General features: G+C 33.9%; 1 protein-coding gene across 2 annotated transcripts; it reads right to left on the bottom strand.

Moving 5' to 3' along the window:
* Positions 1-6,281: 6,281 nt before the first annotated feature.
* On the bottom strand, positions 6,282-22,071 carry LOC133204508 (small G protein signaling modulator 3-like). Of its 2 annotated transcripts, none has more exons than XM_061340258.1 (20): positions 21,927-22,071; positions 21,416-21,591; positions 19,870-19,936; positions 19,562-19,692; positions 18,725-18,919; positions 18,211-18,345; positions 16,815-16,931; positions 16,615-16,693; positions 16,118-16,263; positions 15,400-15,495; positions 15,164-15,295; positions 14,866-15,054; positions 14,520-14,675; positions 14,151-14,314; positions 13,892-13,985; positions 13,676-13,746; positions 13,225-13,273; positions 12,504-12,589; positions 9,717-9,839; positions 6,282-7,275 (listed from the first exon to the last, which is right to left on the bottom strand). In XM_061340258.1, the coding sequence occupies exons 1-20, from the start codon at positions 22,000-22,002 to the stop codon at positions 7,140-7,142; spliced, it is 2,418 nt and encodes an 805-aa protein (XP_061196242.1). In that variant the 5' UTR covers positions 22,003-22,071; the 3' UTR covers positions 6,282-7,139. The 2 variants fall into 2 exon arrangements, with proteins under 2 accessions (XP_061196242.1, XP_061196241.1); XM_061340257.1 differs by lacking the exon at positions 6,282-7,275 and adding an exon at positions 7,666-8,989.
* Between the last annotated feature and the right edge of the window lie 274 nt (positions 22,072-22,345).

Below are 22,345 nucleotides of genomic sequence, written 5' to 3'. Positions count from 1 at the left end.
AAGATGAAACTCATGTGGAAGCATCCTCAGGTAGTGTAGATGAAAGTTTGTTCAAATCATGACCCCCGGGGGTAGGGCGGGGCCACAATGGAGGATCAAAGTTATTACATAGAAATATATATTTTTTGCATTTATAACCACTAGATTTCACCACTTTTGGGCAGGTGAGCATAGTTAACGTAATTTGTTTGAAACATTTATGCATTTGGGAATTAAATTATTCTAAAAATTGAAGGAATTCTGTGCATCGATAATAAAGATATCAACACGATCGATGAAAAAACGAAATCCAGGACAGTCGGAAGTATAAGATTTACAGCTTTCCCCAACTGTGTTTGAATTCTTTCTGTCGAAATTTTTCATATTTAGTTTGTCTCTATTTGTTTCTTTCTGTTTTCTACCTAATTCTGCCCTGGTTGTAAATTTAATAGGTCACGAGACCATGCTGGTTTCGCTTTCATTTATAGCCTAGATCTCGTGTAAAGAAAAAGTATTACGCAATCGCATATAAGGTACGATAATTAAGCTGGGAAGTACGCCGATGATAAATGGAAAAAACAAAACAAAAAAAAAAAAAAAAAAAAAAGGGGGGTCGGTCATTTGGACCGACATCAGTAGCATTTTTACCGGTCACACGAATTTTTTGCCGGTTTGCCGGCATTACCGGCAGTTTTCCACAACTCTGTGATTATATTTATGTGGAAGCATCCTCAGGTAGTGTAGATTCTATTTTGTTCAAATCATGACCCCTGGGGGTCGGGTGGGGCCACAATGGAGGATCAAAGTCTTAAATAGAAAAATATAGGAAAATATCTACTTCTGAAGAACTGCAAAGCCATGATTAGTCATTTTGATATGGAAGCATTCTCAGGTAGTGTAGATTCAAGTTTGTTATAATGATGACCCCCGGGGATAGGGTCGGGCCACAATGGGGGATCAAAATTTTTACATAGGAACATATAGGAAAATATCTTCTAAAGAACTGAATATCATGTTTAGTCATTTTTGATATGAAAGCATCCTCAGGTAGTGTAAATTCAATTTTGTTCAAATGATGACCCCCGGGGGTAGGGTGGGGCCCAATAGGGGGTCGAAAGTTTTACATAGAACATATAGAAACAATATTTCTTCTCAAGAGCAGAAAAGCTATGTTTAGTCATATTGATATGGAAGCATGCTCAGGTAGTGTAGATTCAAGTTTGTTCAAACGATGACCCCTGGGATGGGGTGGAGCCACAATGGGGGATCAAATTTTTACAAAGGAATATATGGGAAATTTTTTTTAAAAATCTTCTTAAGAACAACAAAGTCATTTGTTATATTGATATGGAAGCATCATCAGGTAGTTTAAAATTCAAGCCTCCCCCCCCCCCCCTCCGGGTAATCTTTTCAATACTGAACTGATTTGTGCTTGTGCTTTTGCCTAGCCAATGTGCTCAGGTGAGCGATGTGGCCCATGGGCCTCTTGTTATCAAAATAATTTTGCAAATGACCAATGACTAGGTAAGTATATTTACGATAATTAAAGTAGGGGAAAAATTGAAAAGCGTTTTAACGCTAAATGATAATGCGTCACAACGAGAAAAGACGCAAAGAGAAAAAGCGTAGTCATAATAACGCCCTTTTTCGAGTTATTACACTTTTCACTTTGCATTATTACATCTTTTTTATTTAACCTAATTATGCCTTTTCGCTTTTTTTCACTTTACATTTTTGCTTTTTGGCATCATTACGCCTTTTCACTTTGTGTTATACCTTCTTTAGTTTAATTTTCCCCCCATAGTTTTATCTTAATAAGCTTTTGTAGGATGACCCTAGCTTGAGCTCGCAGTACCAATGGAAAATATTTTTTTTAATTTTTTTTCATTTGATCGTTTATAACATTACTGTTACATTGCAAAAAATTCCAGCTCATTGCCGCTTTTTATCGAAAATTCATCGATTTTATTAATTAAAACAAAAATTGCTTCAAGGTCAGTGAACGTTAGGTAAATATATGCCAGTCTTGGTAGAAATACTAGGATTTCACAATTAGGGCCGGAGTTTTAACTTTTTGAACCTTTGAATGGAATGAAATTTAACCTTGATGTTGCTCAAAGACCAAATGGTGAGACAGTGCTTCGTATGACTAGGGGCAAGGTGGTATATATAGAGAATTGAAATGTTAAGGTTCATTGATAGTCTAATAAGAGAGACAACTCTCACAGGGCTATATGTCTGGTTATAGGGTCCCCCCCCCACCTTAAGGCATGCTAAAATTGTTTGAATTTTAAATTTTCTATTTAAAAAACTGTAATGTTTTCATTCCATTTAATCAGGACAAATATAGTCATTAAAACGTTTGATTTAAATCTAAATTTTATATGAGTGAACGTAAGAGGGATGATGAACCTTATATTCAGTTCTACTTTACACTAAATGTTTACCTTATCTGTCTTTCCGTCATTCATCTTCAACATAGCCTTATAGGTTTACCTTATATAATATTTTAGTGCAATGTGGCCTTAGGTCAGAAAAGTCAGTTATTTCTTCAATGAAAATTTATATTTTTGAAGGGAAAGATGGGAAGGGATTCAATTTATTAAACGGGATTTACAAATATTTTCAGCAGTCAAACAGAGGAGTTTGATATAAACTTGTATGGTCTTATCTAAATAAACACACAGATAAGATATAAAAAAAATCTTACTAGATTATTACATAAACTTATTGATTTCAGAATGTCATTGATGATGAATTAGGCCATTAACATTCAGGTTGATGACCTTAATCATGTAAAAATGGAACATCTCACACCCAAGGTTAAGCATATTCGCGCAGTATTCCAAAGAAGACACTTCGAATACACTTGGCATAACATTGAGAACACACTGGAAACAATGTTTATTTTTATTGAGTCATTTGAATCATCAATTTTAAATGCGCAGATAACAAAGTGATAGGATATACATATACATGTACGGGTTAACTTATTTTCTCTGAAAATTCGGAAATAGTCCAAAGAGAAAATGTAATACCCAAATCTTGTTTGGTACTGGCATAATTATGACTGTCTGGCATAATTGTGTAATTGTGACACAGGCCCGTAGGAAGCAATTTCAGTGGGGGGGGGGGGGGGCACAGCCATATATTTTCAGTTGGAGGCACTATCAACTACCAAAAATTCCTTGACAAGCAAAAAAAAAAAAAAAAAAAGTCATCAGACGTTTTTATTGAGGGGACACAAGCCAGAAGTAGCTAAATTTTCTACAGTCATCTATATATCGGCAAAATTATTGGTCGGGGGGGGGGGGCACGCCCCCCGTGCCCCCCCCCCCCGGTTCCTACGGCCATGTGACAATATAAAATATCTTCAATGAGCGTAGTTTTACAGTTAAACTATTGCTACATGTAGTGCATTGGAAACTAGTGAGGTTACTGGTGTGTATTAGTGACCCCTCTCGGACTAGTTGTTTATGATATAGCGAGTACTCTCGCATTATATCAGTAACCTGTTTATGGTAGATAATACTTATCACCAAGGCCTATCCAGAATAACCTACGTCACCTGTTACCGAGGTTAACCATATCAAGGTCCTACTGGGATCACTGATTTACCAAGCATTCCGATATACTTACCACACGGGGGACTTAAATGCGTTGTAAGGTGACAGCACACTATCCATGTTACCAGCATGCTCTCCACATACCAAGAAAGTGAAGAAATCAAGGCCAGATCTAGGAATTTTTTGCAAGGGTCTATTTTAAATTAAAAAAAGAGACCCATGGCGCCTAAATTTTTTCCATAAGTCGCCAAATTGGCGACCATTTTAAATTGACTTGGCGATCGTCGAATCCGGAAATTTTCACATTTTTAACAATTTTTCTGAAAAAGCGAGAAGAATCTTTAAAGAAGAGGAAATTATTTTTAGCGATGGACATGTCATGTTAGGCACGTCATGGATCCCTATATTCTATTAACTTTTAAAGTTGGCGCCTTAGAAAAATTGCCTGGCGACTAAAAATTTGTATTGGCGACTAAATATTTTTGATAAGGCGCCAGCTGGCGCCTAAATTTTAGAGGCCACTTAGAGACCTGCTTAACGGTCACCTGAATATATAATACAACCCTGTAAAGGATCCATGGAATTGCTAATAATGATATAATAAAACAATAAACTGATAGACGAAGACGTGTTTCTCAAAAACAAGAGAAATGGGACGATCAGGGATCAGGCCTTCTCCTTGTCGTTAAATAATTAATGTACAAATATAAGGTATTCTAGTCCCATTTTTTTCATATTCATATATTATTTTCAAGTCAACCTGATCATTAAATACTATTAAAGTATTTTTTGTATAAAACATCTGGTATAATTCAGGATCTTTTTTCCATTTACTTATCATTTACATTATTTACAGTGATTAATTATCATAGGTGAATAAAAAAGAGAAACTAACTTCTTTTAAAGCTGAATAATTTCCGTACATTATCATAATAAAAACCCACCTAAACACAGATCGATGGGCCATGAATTTCACAATTTTGAAAAGGACACCCTTGCTTATCATAACCATGCACTTAGTTTGTTTAGCATTCAGGGACAGAGATTTTTTTGATATGCATTTTTACTATATGATTTATAGAGCCTTGCCCTAGCACCAGAGCCTCTGACTCAAAGGTTCTTTTTCACAATTTTGGAAGAGGCACTCATGCTCATCAAATCTATGCTCCTAGTTTGTCTGCTAAATATACAGAGAAAGAGAAGGGGATTTTAAAAAAATATATATATATATTTTCACTTAATGTTTTACAGAGTCCCAAACTAACACAAGAACCCCTGACAGTGGGGCCATGAATTTCACAATTTTGGTAGAGGGCTCAATGCTTTTTATAATCAGGCTAACAGTATAACTGCTTGATGTCAAGGAGTAAAGTAAAAGATTTTTGAAGATCGCATTACTTTTGATGGTTTTGCCCCAGCCCACAGAGAAACATGAAATACAAAATTTCTGTTCCTCTTTGTCCAAAGATACTTGGTTGAAATTTGTTCTGCCATTGCAGAAAAGAAGCTGAAAATGTTCAAATGTTAATGCAGATAGCAATAGGTCATCTGAGTGACTCTTGTGACCTAAAAAATCCAACCAAATATAAATGGTATGTCCAATGGCAAAACCCTGTTTATACCAAATAAAAGGAAATTTCTGATGGCAAAACCTTATTTCTGCCAAATAAAAGGGAATTTCTTTTGGCAAAACCCTATTTCTTAAGTCCAGGCCCCTCTCCACTAAGTATTCTTCTGGGTTTTGTATTTGAAGTCCTGTCCAGTATTTATTTAAGTATATAACAAGGTTAACAAGAAAGGAAAAAGTTTATGGCTGGACCTAGAATTGAACCCAGGACCCCTGCATCATTTGTCAGGCACTCTACCAACTGAGCTATCCAGGCCTCTATCCATGGCCCAAACCACTACATTCCTCCCTCGAAGACACAACTCATTTTCTTATTTGCCCTTGGCAGGACTTTCACCTGCAAGTCCAGGGGTGGTCAATGGCACCAAATTATGTAACAAGAAAGGAGAAAATGTGTTGCTGGACAAGGAATCGAACCCAGAACCCTGCATCACTAGTTAGGTGCTCTACCAACTGAGCTATCCAGGACGATATCCACTGCTCAAAACACTACAAAGTACCGTATTGTGTCCCAAAAAGAACAAGCACTCTGAGAGTATTGCATTAGCAATACTAGTCCCCTACTGGTAAGTGTAACCTGGTTCCTGTTAAAAATTGAAAATGCCATAATTCCGTCAAAAATCAATGAAGTGGAATGAAATACAAACTTGATCTATAACTCATCAAGGTAAAGTCACATACCAAAAATCAGCTCAATATCTGTAAGCGTTTAGAAAAAAATTGTGGAAAACCCTGAAAAATTGAAAAGGCCGTAATTCTTTCAAAAATCATTGATGCGGAACAAAATGCATTCTTGATCTGTAACTCATCAAGATACACTCACATACCAAAAATCAGCTCAATATCTGCAAACATCTAGAAAAAAGTGCAGAAAACCAAGTGGGATAGACTGACAGACAGACAGAGGGACAGCTAGACAGACAGACAGACGGACGGACAGACTCAGAGGAAACCTATAGTCCCCTCCGGTTTCACCGGTAGGGGACTAATAATAAAACCACTAACTGATTATATTCACACTTTATGTAAAATTTATAGAACATCTAGACTGTGTCTTGATCTAATCAATATGTTTCAAAATGACTGATAACAGATATTAGTACATTTGTTTATTGCAAGAGAGAAATGTGTCTTTTTGATTGTCTATTTTTTACTTATAAGCATCTTTTGTAAGTAGCTAGAACCATTCCAATCAATATCTTTCTTTATATATAAAATATATATACCTTATATACAATACTTGAGAGAATCCCCCTTTGTTCATTGGTATAAAGATCAGAACAGAATTACATTTACAAAACAACAATACATATCACAGACATGGCTTGAATGAATTGTTTTACATAGCTTAATGTCATATTTCTTTGTATGTTTATATAATTATGACATTTATAATATCACTGCAGGTATGTTAGAAAGTTCATAAATAAAAGTATTAATAGCAAACTTGCAAAGGATTGATGACATATGCTGCAAAATTATACATGTGTATGGAACCAAGATGAAAAGCCTGTAGAAAACAGCCTGAAAATCCTTTTATACATTAATGTTTGTAGCTGAATAAAGTAATTGAGGCGAGTGCAAAAGCCAATTTACACATACAAATTCGTGTTCGTGGAACGTACTTCTGCTGATTCCCATCAACAGGATATCAAATGTTTAAGGAATTACAAGTCCATAATACATCAACATCAAAAATCCTATCTTTTAAAAGACCTTTACTTAACATTAAATGTCTTAAATCAGATTGAACAGAGTATGCATCTCATTTAATATTAGATATTGAATTTATCAGACCAAGGATGGTAAACAGATCTAAATTGAAACAAATCTACATAGATTCTAAAACACTACAAAGCAAATCTCAGTACAGAATGTGAGGTTCAAGTTAGTCTTAAACATGTACCAGATCCTAACTACATTCATGTCAAAAATCCCAATTTAATATAAAATAGAGCCCCTACAGATTAGAGATCCCAGCTAAACAGATGATGTTTGACCAGCATGTCCTTGACCCCTTCCTTCAGTGGCTGATAAGAAGCCTTTGTCTGATGTGGAATCTCCCAGTCTCTAAAAAGCTTGAAGGAAAACTGGGACAAAAGCCTAAAATGAATGAATCAGTCTGAATACAGTGAAGAAAAAAAAGGAGTCTGTGAGGGAATGCTCACTAGTAATACCTCTGCTCTGATGTGATTATATGCTCTAATTTGAACATACAGAAGTTCAGTTGACAAAACAAAGAGTGTGCTAAAATTTCAAGCATCTGCAAGTAGTTGCTGAGAAAACTGCGACAGAAATTTGGTACGGACAGACAGACACACTAGGGTAAAACAGTTTTATCACCTCTCCTTCAGAGCAGGGGTATAAAAATTAGAAGTATTATTCTTACTCAATTTCCATAATTCTGCATACATTTACTTTTATATAAGAAAGAAAATTAGTACTACACAGATGCAAAAATGACAAATAAATGTGCTATTGTACTGTACTTTATTGGCAGAACTCAACAGTGTATAAAATAAAGAGAACTTAATATAAATAAAATCTTTTAAATATCAAAGACTGGATTTCACAACAAATAGAAAATGTTACAACAAGAAAGGATTTCATTACAGCACAGAAATAACAAGGAAAAAATGTTTCATTCAAAAAAACAAAAGGATAATATCACAACATTCAACATTCCTCAAAGGATTTCTTGATTCAAATCTTGAATATCAAAAATTGGTTTGACATTTAATGTCTATACTATGAAATAATAGTCATTAATTTTTGACAACATGAATAACCCAAAGAAACATTGAGCAAAGAAAAAAAAAAACTAAAAGGTTGAGTGTAGTCATCAAATGATAAACTTTGGATTGTAATCACAGGGCTACATACTTCCTACATTAAGTACATCTTACATGAAGTGTGAAATTTTTTTTGAAAGTGAGATTGACAAATTTGAAATGCTGTTGAATAGAAATTTCTCTACATGAATTTTTGCCTTATCTATGCTTTATACCCTCTATCAATATGACATGTATAATGATAATATATCAGTTAGTGCCTTAACCAGTATCTACAGATGACATGTATTTTATCTCCCAGCTAAACAGCTGATGCTTAATAAGCATATCTCATAACACCATATTTGACCTGGACTTTTATGTAACGTGCCTGACTTTAGTATTTCTCCATCCACAGACAAGTTGAAAGCTAACTCACACAATACTCTGTTGAAAGCATCATGATTTGTATTGTAAATATTATGTTTCCTTTACCAAATCATTTACTTGTTTAATTTTCTTTATTTTTTTCCAAAATAAATTCTCGCTCTATTCAAATTTATCATATAAGAATGGAGAAATCCTGCATTGAAATATTCAGTGAATAAAAGATCATGTTGTATAAATAATGCATCTGTTATAACATTAAATGAATTAAACTACATTAAAATACTTTGTTAATTTGACTTTAGTACAGTATACGTGTATCAGAAGTCAAGAAAATGCTGCAATGCCATTGGTAATGGAGAGTAGCTTCAGAATCTAAAATCTCATGATCATCAGTTAATTTTCACTTACATGTACCTGTGCAATGTGATAAATGCCCAGCATATTCCTATAAATCAAACAGGTAGATATGCCTGAAATGGTCTCTATATTGCACATTTTACAGTAAGTAAATTTGAGTTTATATTTCCCAACTAAACAAGTGATGCTTGATAAGGATGTCCTGGACAGATTTTGTGATTGAGTATGTAGGAGCTTTCTTTTTCCTGACAGGTAATTCCCAATCCACGGACAGATTAAATGCAAACTGTGCCAAAAGCCTGTAATAAACCACAACAAATAAACTATATATCAGCATGCAGCGACCAAAAGAGTGACAGCAGTGTGCAGTTTCTCTCAGTGCTAAGTCAGAACTTACATTGTGTCATTCATTTATCTATTTCGTTAAATCTTTATTTGCTGAATTATGCATTTTTTTGGTCTTTTTTTTTTTTTTTGGTGTAAAAATCCATAAATTATCCTTCAGTTTTAATTTTTAAATACTGTAGACATCAATTTTTCCATGTTGGATTAATTTACGCTATGTATACAGTCACATATTTTCAATGGAAATTTGTCACAGCATACTTAAAGTGCATATAAAAATTACAATGTCAAAGAATTCAGCATAATTTTCTATCTGCGGATTGAACAGAAATGACATAACACGATATTTTGACCCCATGGAAAAAAGTATGTTTACAGTGTACCAGGGTATTTAAGTGGCAATTAGCTACCTCCTGTTTTTAAAATCAGTTCTATTTCTGCATCCTAATGTCTTGTCAAGTTTGATAAATAAGAATAAATAAAAAAATTACAACCAATTTATAATTGGTACCTACTGGATTAAATTTTAAAAAAATATATACATATAACCAAAAGGTTTCCCTTAACATGAAATATGAACTAGATTTCATACATCATCATGCATCACTGAGAGCAAGTTGACAAAATAACACAGGAGACACAACAGCAGTACAATATAAATACACTGTACAAGGCACTTACCTTAGTTCACATTTGATTTGTACCCAGCCTGGACTCCTCATGAATGACCAGGGATGATACCACTTCTCCACAGCATCCATACAGGAACACAGAGTCTCCAGCCAGAGATGTAGCACCTGCTCACTGAAAATGATAACAACACAGTTATACAGCTGACTGATTTACAGGAGCACAGTCTCCAACCACAGATTTGGCATCGGCTCACTGTAAACATTAACAACTCTGTCATGGAACTGACTGACTTCCAGGACCACAAGGTCTCCAACCAGAGATATAGCTCCTGCTCACTGTAAACATAAACAACTCAGTCACACAATGACTTACAGGACCACAAGGTCTTCAACCAGAAATTTAGCACCTGTTCACTGTCAACATAAACAACTCAGTCACAAAATGATCTACAAGAGCAGCAAGGTTTCAGTCTTTTTCACTCTCTCTTACTGTACTATATTTACTATTATTGTCAGCTTTTTGAAGAAAAGTAAAATTAAAAATGTTTAGAAATTGCAGAAGTTTAATATGCCTGGTGTATATTACTCATTTTCTTTGGGATCTAATAATTATTCTAAGTCAACAAAAATTTCTTGCTGCTTTGTAATTTGCAGCTATACATTATTCACTACATCACGCCAAGTACAGCTCTTCCTTTACAACCGAGTATAATATATCTATACAAAATCAGAGAGGCCCAAATATGAAGGATTTGCAGTGGAAAATATCCTAGTATATCTCCATCTCTAAAAAAAAAAAAAAGAGTGTTCCAAGGAACACACATGTTGCCTGCTTTTTAGCTTCATTAAAGTTGTAAATGAATGTCTTAACTGCAATTGTCAGACTACACCATCCATTGTGTCATGAGTTCATAAACATGTATAAATGCTAATTATCAAAACCCCTGCCTCTTAAAATTCAAAGACATAAATTTTGATTAAACTGTCAGAAGAACCTTTTGCAAGGTAGGTCAAAGGTCAAGATCAAGGGTCACAAGGTCAGTAACCATGGTAATTTACAAAAGCCATAGTGCCAAGCATTATATGTGCAAAATATCAAATCCATACCTCTTCCAGTTCTTGAGATATAAGGTGTGACAGACAGACACCGGGTAAAGTGATCCCTAAGTATCGCTCTGCTCTGCAGGCGAAACAACTATGTGCCTTGGTCCTCTTTTTGGAGCCTCAGCTTCTCTACTTTTAAGGAATGGGGAGGTACATGCAATCAGTTATTTTCCCTTATATTCATGTATAAGAGGACAAAATCTCAAAAAATAGATGAACCATCTGCCACTTAGTCCAAAATATCTGAAGTTTTCCTGGCTTTTTTACGATTTTGATATTTTACTTGCCAGGAAAACGTCAGAACCGGCACCATTATGAAAACTGGGAATTCACTGCCTCCAACCGGAGGTGGTATTCTCGGGTTGATTTTCGATACTTGGAAACCGAATTGAATGTCAAACTCACAACTTATCAATAGTACAATACTTTTAGTACTCACCAACATCGTTTTTAAGGTTCATTTATAAAATGTACAATCTGATGAAAACATTTTATCTGTCAGACTGTCGAGATTTGTTTTCATTTCATGCATTTTAAAATCTTGCAACTCCTGTATCGAAGTGTTGAGTGATGTTTTCTTTTCATCCATATTGGTGAGTACAGGAAGCATTGTGCTATCGATAAATTGTGAGTTCGGCATTCAATTCAGTTTGCAAGTATCGAAAATCAACTCCAGTTGGAGAAGGCAATATTCCCAGTTTTCGTAATGGCGCCAGTTCTGATGTTTTCCTGGCATATAAAATATCAAAATCATGAAAAAAGCCTGGAAAACATCAGATATTTCGGACTATCTGCCACTGAGAAAATTGTCACAGTCATTAATTGGACATATAATAGCACAAGGTCTCCAACCACATATTTACATGTAATACCTGCTGTGAAAGTAAACACAGATTAGCAGTAACTTAACAAGAACAAGGTCTCCAGCCATATATATAGTACCCGAGGTGAAAATAAACAACCCAGTTATACAGTAAGTACAAATAAGAACAAGGTCTTCAGATGATGTAGCGACTGCTTTGAGAATTAAGTTCAACAACAAGGAATACACAGATTTATCTGTTATACAAGAACAAGGTCTCCAAGACATGCATTTAATGTGAACATCAATAGCACAGCCATACAAAAGTACAATCAGACATTTTTTATACTGTCAATATAATGCAGGTACAGTTCTCTGTTTCAGAATTACTGCTGATTTTCTTTAATGCTAAGCTTGCTAATTAGTTGATTGCTTATACTTTCTGGTTGAATGCTAGGTATGCTGATCCTATCCTAATTTAATGAGATCTTTTCTTCAAAAGGTAACATTGATGACAGCAATGCTAGATTTGAATATATACTGAATTTTTGCAATTTTAGATTGTTTGTATGACTTCTACATACCACTCACTTGGAATACTCAAGGTGCAGAACATTTTTACAAATCAGAACCTGACGTTATGCCTTCATGCTTAGATGAACAAAGCATTCCCAAAAACTGACCCCACATCCTAAAATTGCTGAGTTTGCTGTGTTTACTTTCTACAGCAGTTCAAAATTTTGAGAAAGTAGTCCCAGAGCAGCCTATGGGATTGCTTTCTGGGACTGCTTGGATGTCAGGTTGGTATTGTATGTAGTTCTTAAAAGAAATCCAAAGGTAAAAAAGCATATTTTCTAGATATACATGTATGTATCTGACAATTTTTCTAATACCAAAGGACAAATACATGTATAGAAATATAATGCTTACTTAAGGCCACAACAAATAAGTGATCTAAACTTCACATCCATCTGGGCATGGCAGGCATCGTGCGACACATTCACTGCATGGACTGCCTAAAATAAGTCAATGTTTTAAGCATAATTTAAATTTTATTATAAAACTTAGTACAACTTAAAATGCACCAAAACTTTACTTTCATAATGAAGCATTGCACTTGACATTATTTTTTTCAGTAAATCTTGAAAGGCTTTAAATGCTGCTGTTTTACTGAATCAAATTAAAACAGACAAGTATCACAGTTTTAATTTTTAATTATTTCTTAGTCCTATAAAGTTATAACTTTGCTGGAAATTATACATGTATACAGCTGCATTATTAAAGATAAAGGATTATTATCTTATTTCATTTCCTTGCAAGTAAAAAGCAAAATTTTAATGACACAACTTTTTATGGTTATACAGACATCTCAATGTACTTTTGGACAGTTAACAAACAATGGATGTATAAAAAAAAGGACATAAATGGTCCTATCTACGTAAGGAAGCATTGACTGATGATGGAACAGCCTGACAGTTTTTCCACCCCCTTGTGCAGAGAAAAAGCAAACATTTTTTTAACCCCCAAAAAACTGTAATTCACATTACATTTCGAAACACAGTTTTTTCTTATGATGTTGTACAAACTTTGCAACTCTACTTGAAATGATCTTGGATGAAATATAATTGACTTTAATACTGTACATGCTTACCCTGTAGAGAATCTCTTCTGGAGTTAGTACTTTGCCATCTTCATCAAGTCTACAAAAGTTGGGTCTTAATTCATTCTATTGCTACATGTACAGTACTCATACAACTAACAAATAGCCTGCTTTAACCATTCATAACAATTCAATATTATTACAAAACCAAGAAATAATGTACTTTATTGCAAATGCCTATATACATGTACCTGAGTTTAACACTGTTAAGTTTGTCAGTCAACAGCTCTAAGATCTTTCATTTATTGTTTTTAAACTCTGACTTTAAATAAAATTTTCTGATTCTGAGGTATCCCACTCCCCATATATTGATATGTAACACTGCTTTAACCCTTATTCCCCACATACAGCTTCATGCTGCTCTAACCCCATACCCCACAATGGCCACAAACAGCTACATGTCATGGGTTCATACCCATTATTTCTTCTAACATTATAATACCTGTATGTTTTGCACAACACCAATCTGGAATACACTGACTGGAAGTCCTTCTCTACTTCTTTTGTTGCTGCCTGTTGATAGAAAAGTTGTGTAAAACAAGAGATATTACAAATCTTTTACATCACACATTGTTATACAAGTACAAGATAATTACATTTTACTCTCAAGTCTTAGTTCACATATTATAAAGATTTTAGCTTTAAATTAGTTACAGACCTCCTCTAAAAAAAGCCAAGGATGGCACACAGAACCCAGAATAGATGACCTCTTTAATCCATGCTCAAACACAGCTTTCAATGCAGGGCACAGTCTGAAATATATGTACATATTCTATAATAAATCAAATCAAAAGATTAAAAATATAATATCTTTTTTTTCATACCAATCAGATTCTATTTAAAACACTTCAATAAAATTTTCTATAAAGGTATTTTAATTATAAGTACCTTCACAATATTGATAATTTTAGACTTACGTTCCCCTGACTAGATCTGTGATGGTCTCTGTAACGCTGTCATCTCCTGCCGAGCTGTAATGTTTACTCCTCTCATCCAGTAACTCCACAAACTTAGCAGGAAACCAGCCCCTTAATCCATTTAGCTCTCCAACCCAACAATGTTCATCCTTCTGAGATATTATCTGATTAAAAAATTATCAGAATTTTCATAAAACACGTTATAAAAATAGCACCAAAAATGAACAAAAAATGGAAACAACTTTATATTTGACACTTTCTTTGCAAGTCAGCTGGAAAAAATAAAAGATGACATATTTTTTTTCTAACTCAAATTTAGAATCATCTTTTACACAAGCAATGTCCATATTTCATAAACTTGACACTTACTGTGATGATGTCATTTTTCCTGAAGCCAAGTTCATCATCATCATGACGTTCAAAGTCCAGCAATGCCTTGGCCCTTCTTCTTTTGTTCCTTGCTACATTGACATAGTTTTCTAGATCTTTAGCATGACTTTCCATGGCATAATCTGCTGTCAATACCTGTTTAAAGTACATGTATTTTCAAATTGTGGAAAAAATAAAGATTTTAATCTTTCCAATAAATGAAAAAAAAATATTCTGAATGTTTTACACACATTTTTTATATACTCTCCATAACTTTATCTAATGCTTTGTACACAGAGACCACACACACAAATGAAACCAATTTCTGTTCAGAATTAATGCTTACCACTTTATTATTCTTTGGATCCAGTGATTGAAAATGACGAGCTATTTTCAATATTGCCTCTCTTAAGTCAACCAGAATCTCAGTTTGGCGAACATTTTTAGCTTTACCGAAACCATCATCTTCAGTTTCGCCCCAAAGTAATGTTGAAACAAGGGAGCGAGACCTTTTCAAATGCCTTTTGTTTAATTGCTGAAAGAAAATGGTCAAATGTACATGTACTATTACATGTTTTCAAATGTCTTTTGCATACTTTTCAGCATTATTTTTCAGAAGAGACAGTATGATGCATATGACTTACTTGTTTTGGCAGGTTTTTTGCAGAATCAGGATTGACTATTGCACCTTGATCAGCCATTAGGTAGGCCAAATGTTTCCTTCTTTGAGATTCTATCACCATGTCTGTTAGTGAACCAGCCACCCGGTATGAAACCTGGAAATGCAGTTGTTTCTTGTAAACCTCTGAAACACTGTAAAATCATTATATTTATTGAAATGTTACAAAATTGCAGTGTTATTTATTTGTAGACGTGTTACCTCAATGAGTTCCTCTACATCCTGTACATCACCAGGAACATCAGACAGGGAGTTAAAAATCTGTGCAGAGTTATCCAGGGTACGCAACTCATCCTCCTGTAAAGCGTGTACTAAACTTCTCAAACTTACGAATAAAAGATTCACATCAAATGCAAAGTACTTAATACAGATTTTTCTAAAACTCATAAAATTTACTAGTCAACTTTCCAACTTCAGACTTGGGGAATTGCAAAAGGTTTCTGGAAATCCATGTTTGAAAACTGGTAATTCATTAGCACAAGGCATTTTCTCAAGACAATCCATAATTTTTTCAGAAAATTACATGTACATGTACTTGCAATATGACATGATTCAATAATCATTCATGTCTTTTCAATTTGTATATTACCAATTTTACATGAAATTTTACCACTCCAAGAATCACTGCCTGGGATCAGTAAACAAATACATGTATGTGTAGGTAATTTCTATCAAAATTAATGTGACAACAGACCCACTCCTACATAAATATGTTCTTCATGCAGGCCAAAATAATGCTTACCAGGTTTATTATTGGCATACACAAACGTTAGCAAAATCAAGATGCAGATAATGTAATAAACAATCCAATAACAAAACATTTAACATATTTACATTTAAATACCCTAAAAAATGAAAATGGGATACATAAGTTTCATATAATTATAAAACACTATGTACAATAAAAAGTTTGACAAACCTTCATTTTGAGCATGCCCATAGTGATTTGGAATAGAACAGTGGAGCCCTCATAGAAAAATAAATCCCAGATCCTTAAGAGCACCTTCATATGAACGACACTGGCAAACAGAGTGAGAAACCAGTGCAGGCTGATGAGGGAGAGCTCTGTAAAGACATGCTGTGTGCTACAGGATTGTTAATAAACCACATAGGGTCAAGTCATAAACACACAGAGGTTAATGTTTAAAGCAATCAGTATCATGCTCAGTGTCAGTGTGAACAACACAAAAATTAGTCAGGTGGACTGAAATTTTATCTATAAAGTATTTCATTTTCTAGAAATGAGGAAGCTAGCATTGTCAAAAGCTCTTCCTTTTACAAAATTAATCACTAATCTACATTCAACATTCAAATGTTATGCATATAATACTTGTGGTAAAACTGCAGTGTTCCATTTCTCAGTAATGTTAACAAGCACTACAAGTGGACATCTTTTCTTATATTTACACAACATACCAATATCGTGTTCCTTCAGAACCAGATCTATGTCAGGTAAGTAGCTAATAATCAAATGTCGCATCACCCTCTGGTCTGCCTGTTTAAAGGAAGAAATTACATATGTAAACTTTGGACATTTTTCACATCCTCCATAAGTATATGTAATTGATATTCCTGAAGATACTTATAACTTTTTTTCCTTTTTATCTGACTCTGACCTGAATACCAATCAATGTACTGGAGTAGTATGAGGCAGGCAGCAGGTCCTCAATGATGGCACACATCATCCAGAATGTGTCTTCCTCTTCCATAAATAGCAACAATGATCCAGCTATCTACTCAAGCAAAGTAATGAGAAATGTGACATGTCTTCAGTAACTGTATCAATATTTTGTACTAAAATTTTAGTTCATAACAAAATTGGTTTGAGAACAATTATTTTCAATTTTTCAGATCAAAGTTAAGCATTCGTTTTCACATCATATTGAAATTCATGTGTTTCAGCATTACCACATTTTCTCTTCATCTGAATTTTTTATTCCTAACAAAAACACCACCAGTGATGATAAAATCAAAAGCCTGAAAGGCTTCAATGACGTCGAAGAAGAAAAACAATTTCAAAAGATCATTTTGAATTTGAAGATAGCAATAAGTCAAGTGAGTGACTCAGGAAACATAATAAAAAAATAGTTTTAAACAAAATATCACAATTACAGTCTGGGGCCTTATGTCATGGTCCGAATGGAGCAGGGTTCGAATTGACCAGACACCGTCGAACATGTTCATGCTAAATTCTTGTCAGTCAGTTGAAGAACTATGAAGGATTTCATGAATTTATATAATATTTTTTTTAATTGCCAATGTCAAAGCGTTGTATTAGTGATTGCATCTAAACTACAACCAAGACTCTGTTCTGTTACAATTACGATCGAGTTACGATCGGGCGTGGTATACGGTATACTGGGAAATGGAGGAAATGGAGAAATACAGTAATACTGGTCAATATCATCGGCTTTTAGGATAGAATTGGTTAGAAGATTTTATAAGTAAAGCTAAGATTTAGAAATTCAATCTTTTTAGTCTTGTAGTATTCGTGTTTATGTAATTTTGTAATTATTTTACCTCCTGTTGTGTTGTTTATGTTACACGGTTATCGTTCCGAAATGTTATTCATGTCATTCCACGCACCCTTTCTGCAGAAATTCATCCGCAACAACCATCACATTTTTCTTGTGTGAGAATAAAACATAATATTGTTGTTTTGCAATAGAATTAATTGCAGATATAGTTGATGCAATTTTATTTTCAAGCTATTATTCATTTTGAGCGTTTTCAAAGAAATGGTTTATAGCTATTGCTATTTTCTATTGCGGATGCATCGACTGACACATTCGGTCGCGTACATATCCGGTCGCGATTTCAACAGGGCGCTTGCTAGATGACGTTCGAGCTCCAAGAGCTCGACGTCATAAAAATTTCAAAAGAAAATGTCTTCTCTTTTTCACAACAAAAATTTAGTTGGATCTGTAAACCAACTTATTTTGAACTAAAAAAATATTCATTGCATTCTTTTGATGGAAAATTTCACCATATCACATAATCTAGGAGACTTACTACTCCAGTCCCCTGACAGTAGCCAATGTCTGGATATAGCCAGGCCAGACCCCTAAGTATCCGTCTAAGTCTTGGAACACCAGTCCCGTGGATATTACAGAAACAAGCATTGCTTGGCATTGTTCTCAATAGGTCCTGTAACAGAAAAAAGTCTCCTGGTTCCAATGCAATGAAGTGTCTAGATTACAATATTTCATGTAATAAGCCGTAATAATCAAACTTTAGCCATTAAAATCTATGTCACATTTTCTGATATCAAATTGCTTTTATCCTTTAAGAATGTGACTTAATGATCAGGGTTATTTTTGAGAATAAAAGAATTCTTTTCCTGGAATATAAGATGAAAAGTAAATTGATGCACCAATTTCTCAGGAAAGCAGGGCTGCTGAGTCTGAGGATTAAGTTTTAACACCTAAATGCATGTACACAATGTGGATGATGCAACACTGAAATAAACATGCACAACACCTTCTAGTGTTACATGAATTTGTCCAAAATTTGCAATGTTTGGTACCTTTTCAATTTGTTTAGATGTCATTAGTAAATCATTTGAGCTGGCTTTGACAATGTCTTTGTATGTAAGATCAGATTTGATTTTTTTCTCCATCCCACCAGATAGTCTCATCCAGATATGTGGCCGAAGAGAATGAGGAATTCCCTGCTTCACCATGCCCCGTAATTTCTCAGATCTCGGGAGCCTTGGTTCAACCTTTAAAAAAAGATGAAAGAAAATCTTAACCTACATTCTGTAAATAACTTTGCCACTTTAAAACCTTACATGTATCTACAGATGTATTTAATCAGCATAATATTAATACAATATATTTATATCATTCATTTAACAAGGATACCACAAACATTGCAAAATAACCCCTTCAAAGCCAAAGTCAGGTAATAATGTAATTATAAAGCAGAACTTCAAGCATATTCTTATGTTTAAAGAATGATAAAATGTCTATGTTATGGTGCCCTTGACCTTTGATAAATAATCTTGAATAATAAATGGGATCATCCTAACATGATTTGCTACCTACTTCTGAAGTATGAAGCCAGTAGAACAATGCATTCAAGAGTTATCTTTCATAAACCTGAAGTAAGAAGTAACCATCCTCCAGCCCACCTCTTAATAAGATATCAACAATTAAACATAATACCCTACAACTTCTGAAGAGAGATATTAAAATTGAAGTAGCACAATTAATCCTAAAGAAAATTATCCACAGAAATAGTCTAATGGAGTAAAAAGTTGCAGTGTAGACAAATAATGTTTATCTGTAATTTTCTCTAATTTTGCCTGTTTTCATGTGATGTAATGTATAAATTCTGTCATTCAGAACTTTAAATTAAGTACCTTATCCCAAGTCAGATCTCCCACTTCATTGTTGTGTGTGAATTCTAGGTAAGCTGTCCACTTCAACCGATGCTGAGGGTCCTCCACAAAAGGGGTGCTTAAGAGTTTACTAGAATTCTCTTCAGGTCCATCTACAACAGAAAGATATCACTAATACAGAAGCTACTAAGTACAGATTCCGAGATCATAATCTTACAAACTTTGCAATTTGCTTTTCATCCTCGCTAAAATTGATTCTTACAATTGCAGTTTAAAATGAAATTCATGATAAACATACTACATAAACAGATATATTTAAACATACTCACCCTCTTCCTCTACTTTAAAACCAAATTCATCATATCTGTAATCAAGTTGACCATTTGGATCTTCTGGCTACAATATATTAGGTATAACATGGATCACATTACAATTATTTGTAAAACAAGAAATTTAGCACAAATATATTTTTACAGCAAGTGAACCTGCAGAGCTTCTGTTGCAAATATTTTTTTTTTTAGTAATAACTCAACTTCTCTATCAAAATTTAAAATGTGATCTCTTCACTATTACACAGAAAAAGGTTGATCCATACGTTGAATTTCACATGCTTTGTGAATCATTTATTCATTGACATATTGAATTTCAGTCTCAATTGTTTAGCCAGACATTGGACTGTCAATAAACAATGCAAATAAACATAACAAATGAATTTTTGAGCATATTTACTCTATTTTTTAAAGTTTTTGAACTTTTTTTTTAAATTTAAAGCACATGAAAAGTATGATTTAATAAACTATACATTTAAAAATCAAACTAAAATTTAATATAATTCAAAACTCATCCCAGTGCAAGACCTGTATAACAGGGGTTATTAAACTCTAAGTATCACAATGTCAACCCCATGTGATATTGTTCCTCTACAAAACCCTTGACAAAAGTCGCTTAACAAAAGTCTGGATAGAAAGCTGCATTTTCATTTGTTCCCGGTCCTGGACTGGGAACTAAACAGAAAAACAGTCTTAATAGTGGGTAAAGTTTTGTAAACACAAAAAATGGAAAGTATCAGTTGTTGGATTTGTGACCAATTACCTCAAATAAAATATGGTAAATTAATTTTTAGAAGATCCCTCACCTCACAATTGCAAATAAAATAGGTGCTGGGCAATGAGCCACTAGAAAAGGATTTCAAGCATGAAAATAAGCAACACCAGATGAAAAATAAAAAAAGCTAACTTCTGTGCTTTTTCTCTAACTCAGACACCAATTTTATGCTCTTGCCAAATTTTATGCTCTTGCCAATCTTTTTAAGAGATATTCTCAATGGTGGGTTCATTATTAACCATTCATGTGTAACCACAACCCAAACTTTTAAATAGTAACATTTATCAAGGGTTTGTGTAGAGGAACTTTATCACAAAACTTTGACATCGAGAAGATGAACTCTAAGGTGCTTTAGATTAATTGAGCAACTGTCCATGAGACAACAGTGTTAAAGTTATATTGAAATAATAGAATTCACAGAATCTAAATAACACAGATTCATGAGAAGAAATATTTGAGGTATACAAAGACATAGTAATATTACCATTTTATTACATGTACTTGGTAAATTTCATAAAATTACCACAAACTAATGTATTCCTTTTTTTTAATAATTTTAAAAATACACTGTACTTAGATGCTCTGAGTAATCTATTAAGGAACATATTTTGGATATAGGAAAAGGGCTAAAATAAGATGTGTGCTAAATAGTTTTGTTTTGAGTGAATAAACATGATAAACAAACTTGAACATGATTTCAATAAAGATAATATGGAAATTAATCTCATCAATATTTCTGTAAATTAATAAAATATTGGAGTGAACACCTACTGGATTTCCTAACTTAGCAAGAATGTCCTCAGGCCACATTGAAGGAGTCAGTGCTGAAAATGGCCCCCCGGGAGTAGGCACAAAGTCTGATGTTGTATTGTACTGACTGGAGGAGACAGCAATATTCTCTCCATGACCAGCCACCAAATCGTCCTCATCTTCAGACAATGTCTCAACTACAAATATAATGCATTATATAGTAATATACTGCACAAACATATTTATCATTAATCAATCATACCGGTACATCTTTCTAATCTTTCTAACTACCCCCCCCCCCTTTTTTTCTGAAATGAGCCGACAAGCTTTTGTGTAAATGAAAGTGAATTCCATATTATGTAAGCCTTCGTAATAACATTACAAAAAGTTTATAAAAATAGGTGTTTCTACCACTGGTAAACTATGCCTGCATGCTTAACTACTGCATATGTGGCATATGTTCGCCATGTTTTTAACTGGCCAGCATCAAGATCAATGAAGCCGACGTTAAAAATAAGCATCGAAAACGAACCTGTTGTAGCTTTGCTGCTATAACCGTCTGGATTTCTTGAACCAAATACTGACTTTGCCAATTCCATGGGTTTCATTAGATGTCAAACTGCTGTTAATTCAATACAAACATCACTGATCCGTCTGCTTAACGTCCGCCATTATTGTTTTCATTATGATTTTTTATGCAAATTAACCGCGTATGAAAATATTTCTTTTTAATTTTAAGAGGTAATTTAAGTATTTGATGTAAAGGTATATTTCATATGAAATTTGTCGTTTTTTTTTCAATTAATTTCCAATTGATCTATGAAATATTTCATACACCAGAGCTAAAATGTTAAAGAACTATTTTCCAAATAAATTAAAATCGATCCCGACTGTTATCATTGTTCTAAGCTTCGAACCCGATCTGTTTTCAGTCCTTACATTTAAATTAAT

This window comes from Saccostrea echinata, unplaced genomic scaffold, assembly GCF_033153115.1.
Source record: "Saccostrea echinata isolate AGI-Se365-2 ecotype Australia unplaced genomic scaffold, CSIRO_AGI_Sech_v1 ptg000053l, whole genome shotgun sequence".
Lineage (NCBI taxonomy): Eukaryota > Metazoa > Mollusca > Bivalvia > Ostreida > Ostreidae > Saccostrea > Saccostrea echinata.
This window is presented reverse-complemented; position numbering and strand designations above follow the sequence as displayed.

What these genes read in the sequence shown, in the direction of transcription:
- LOC133204508 (XM_061340257.1), bottom strand. Translation starts at nt 22,002, where the DNA reads ATGAAACCCATGGAATTGGCAAAGTCAGTATTTGGTTCAAGAAATCCA. An exon ending in CATCTAAACAAATTGAAAAG is followed by an intron (nt 18,346 to 18,724) that starts GTACCAAACATT and finishes TTTCTGTTACAG; the next exon opens with GACCTATTGAGAACAATGCC. An exon ending in ACAGATCTAGTCAGGGGAAC is followed by an intron (nt 13,986 to 14,150) that starts GTAAGTCTAAAA and finishes CATATATTTCAG; the next exon opens with ACTGTGCCCTGCATTGAAAG.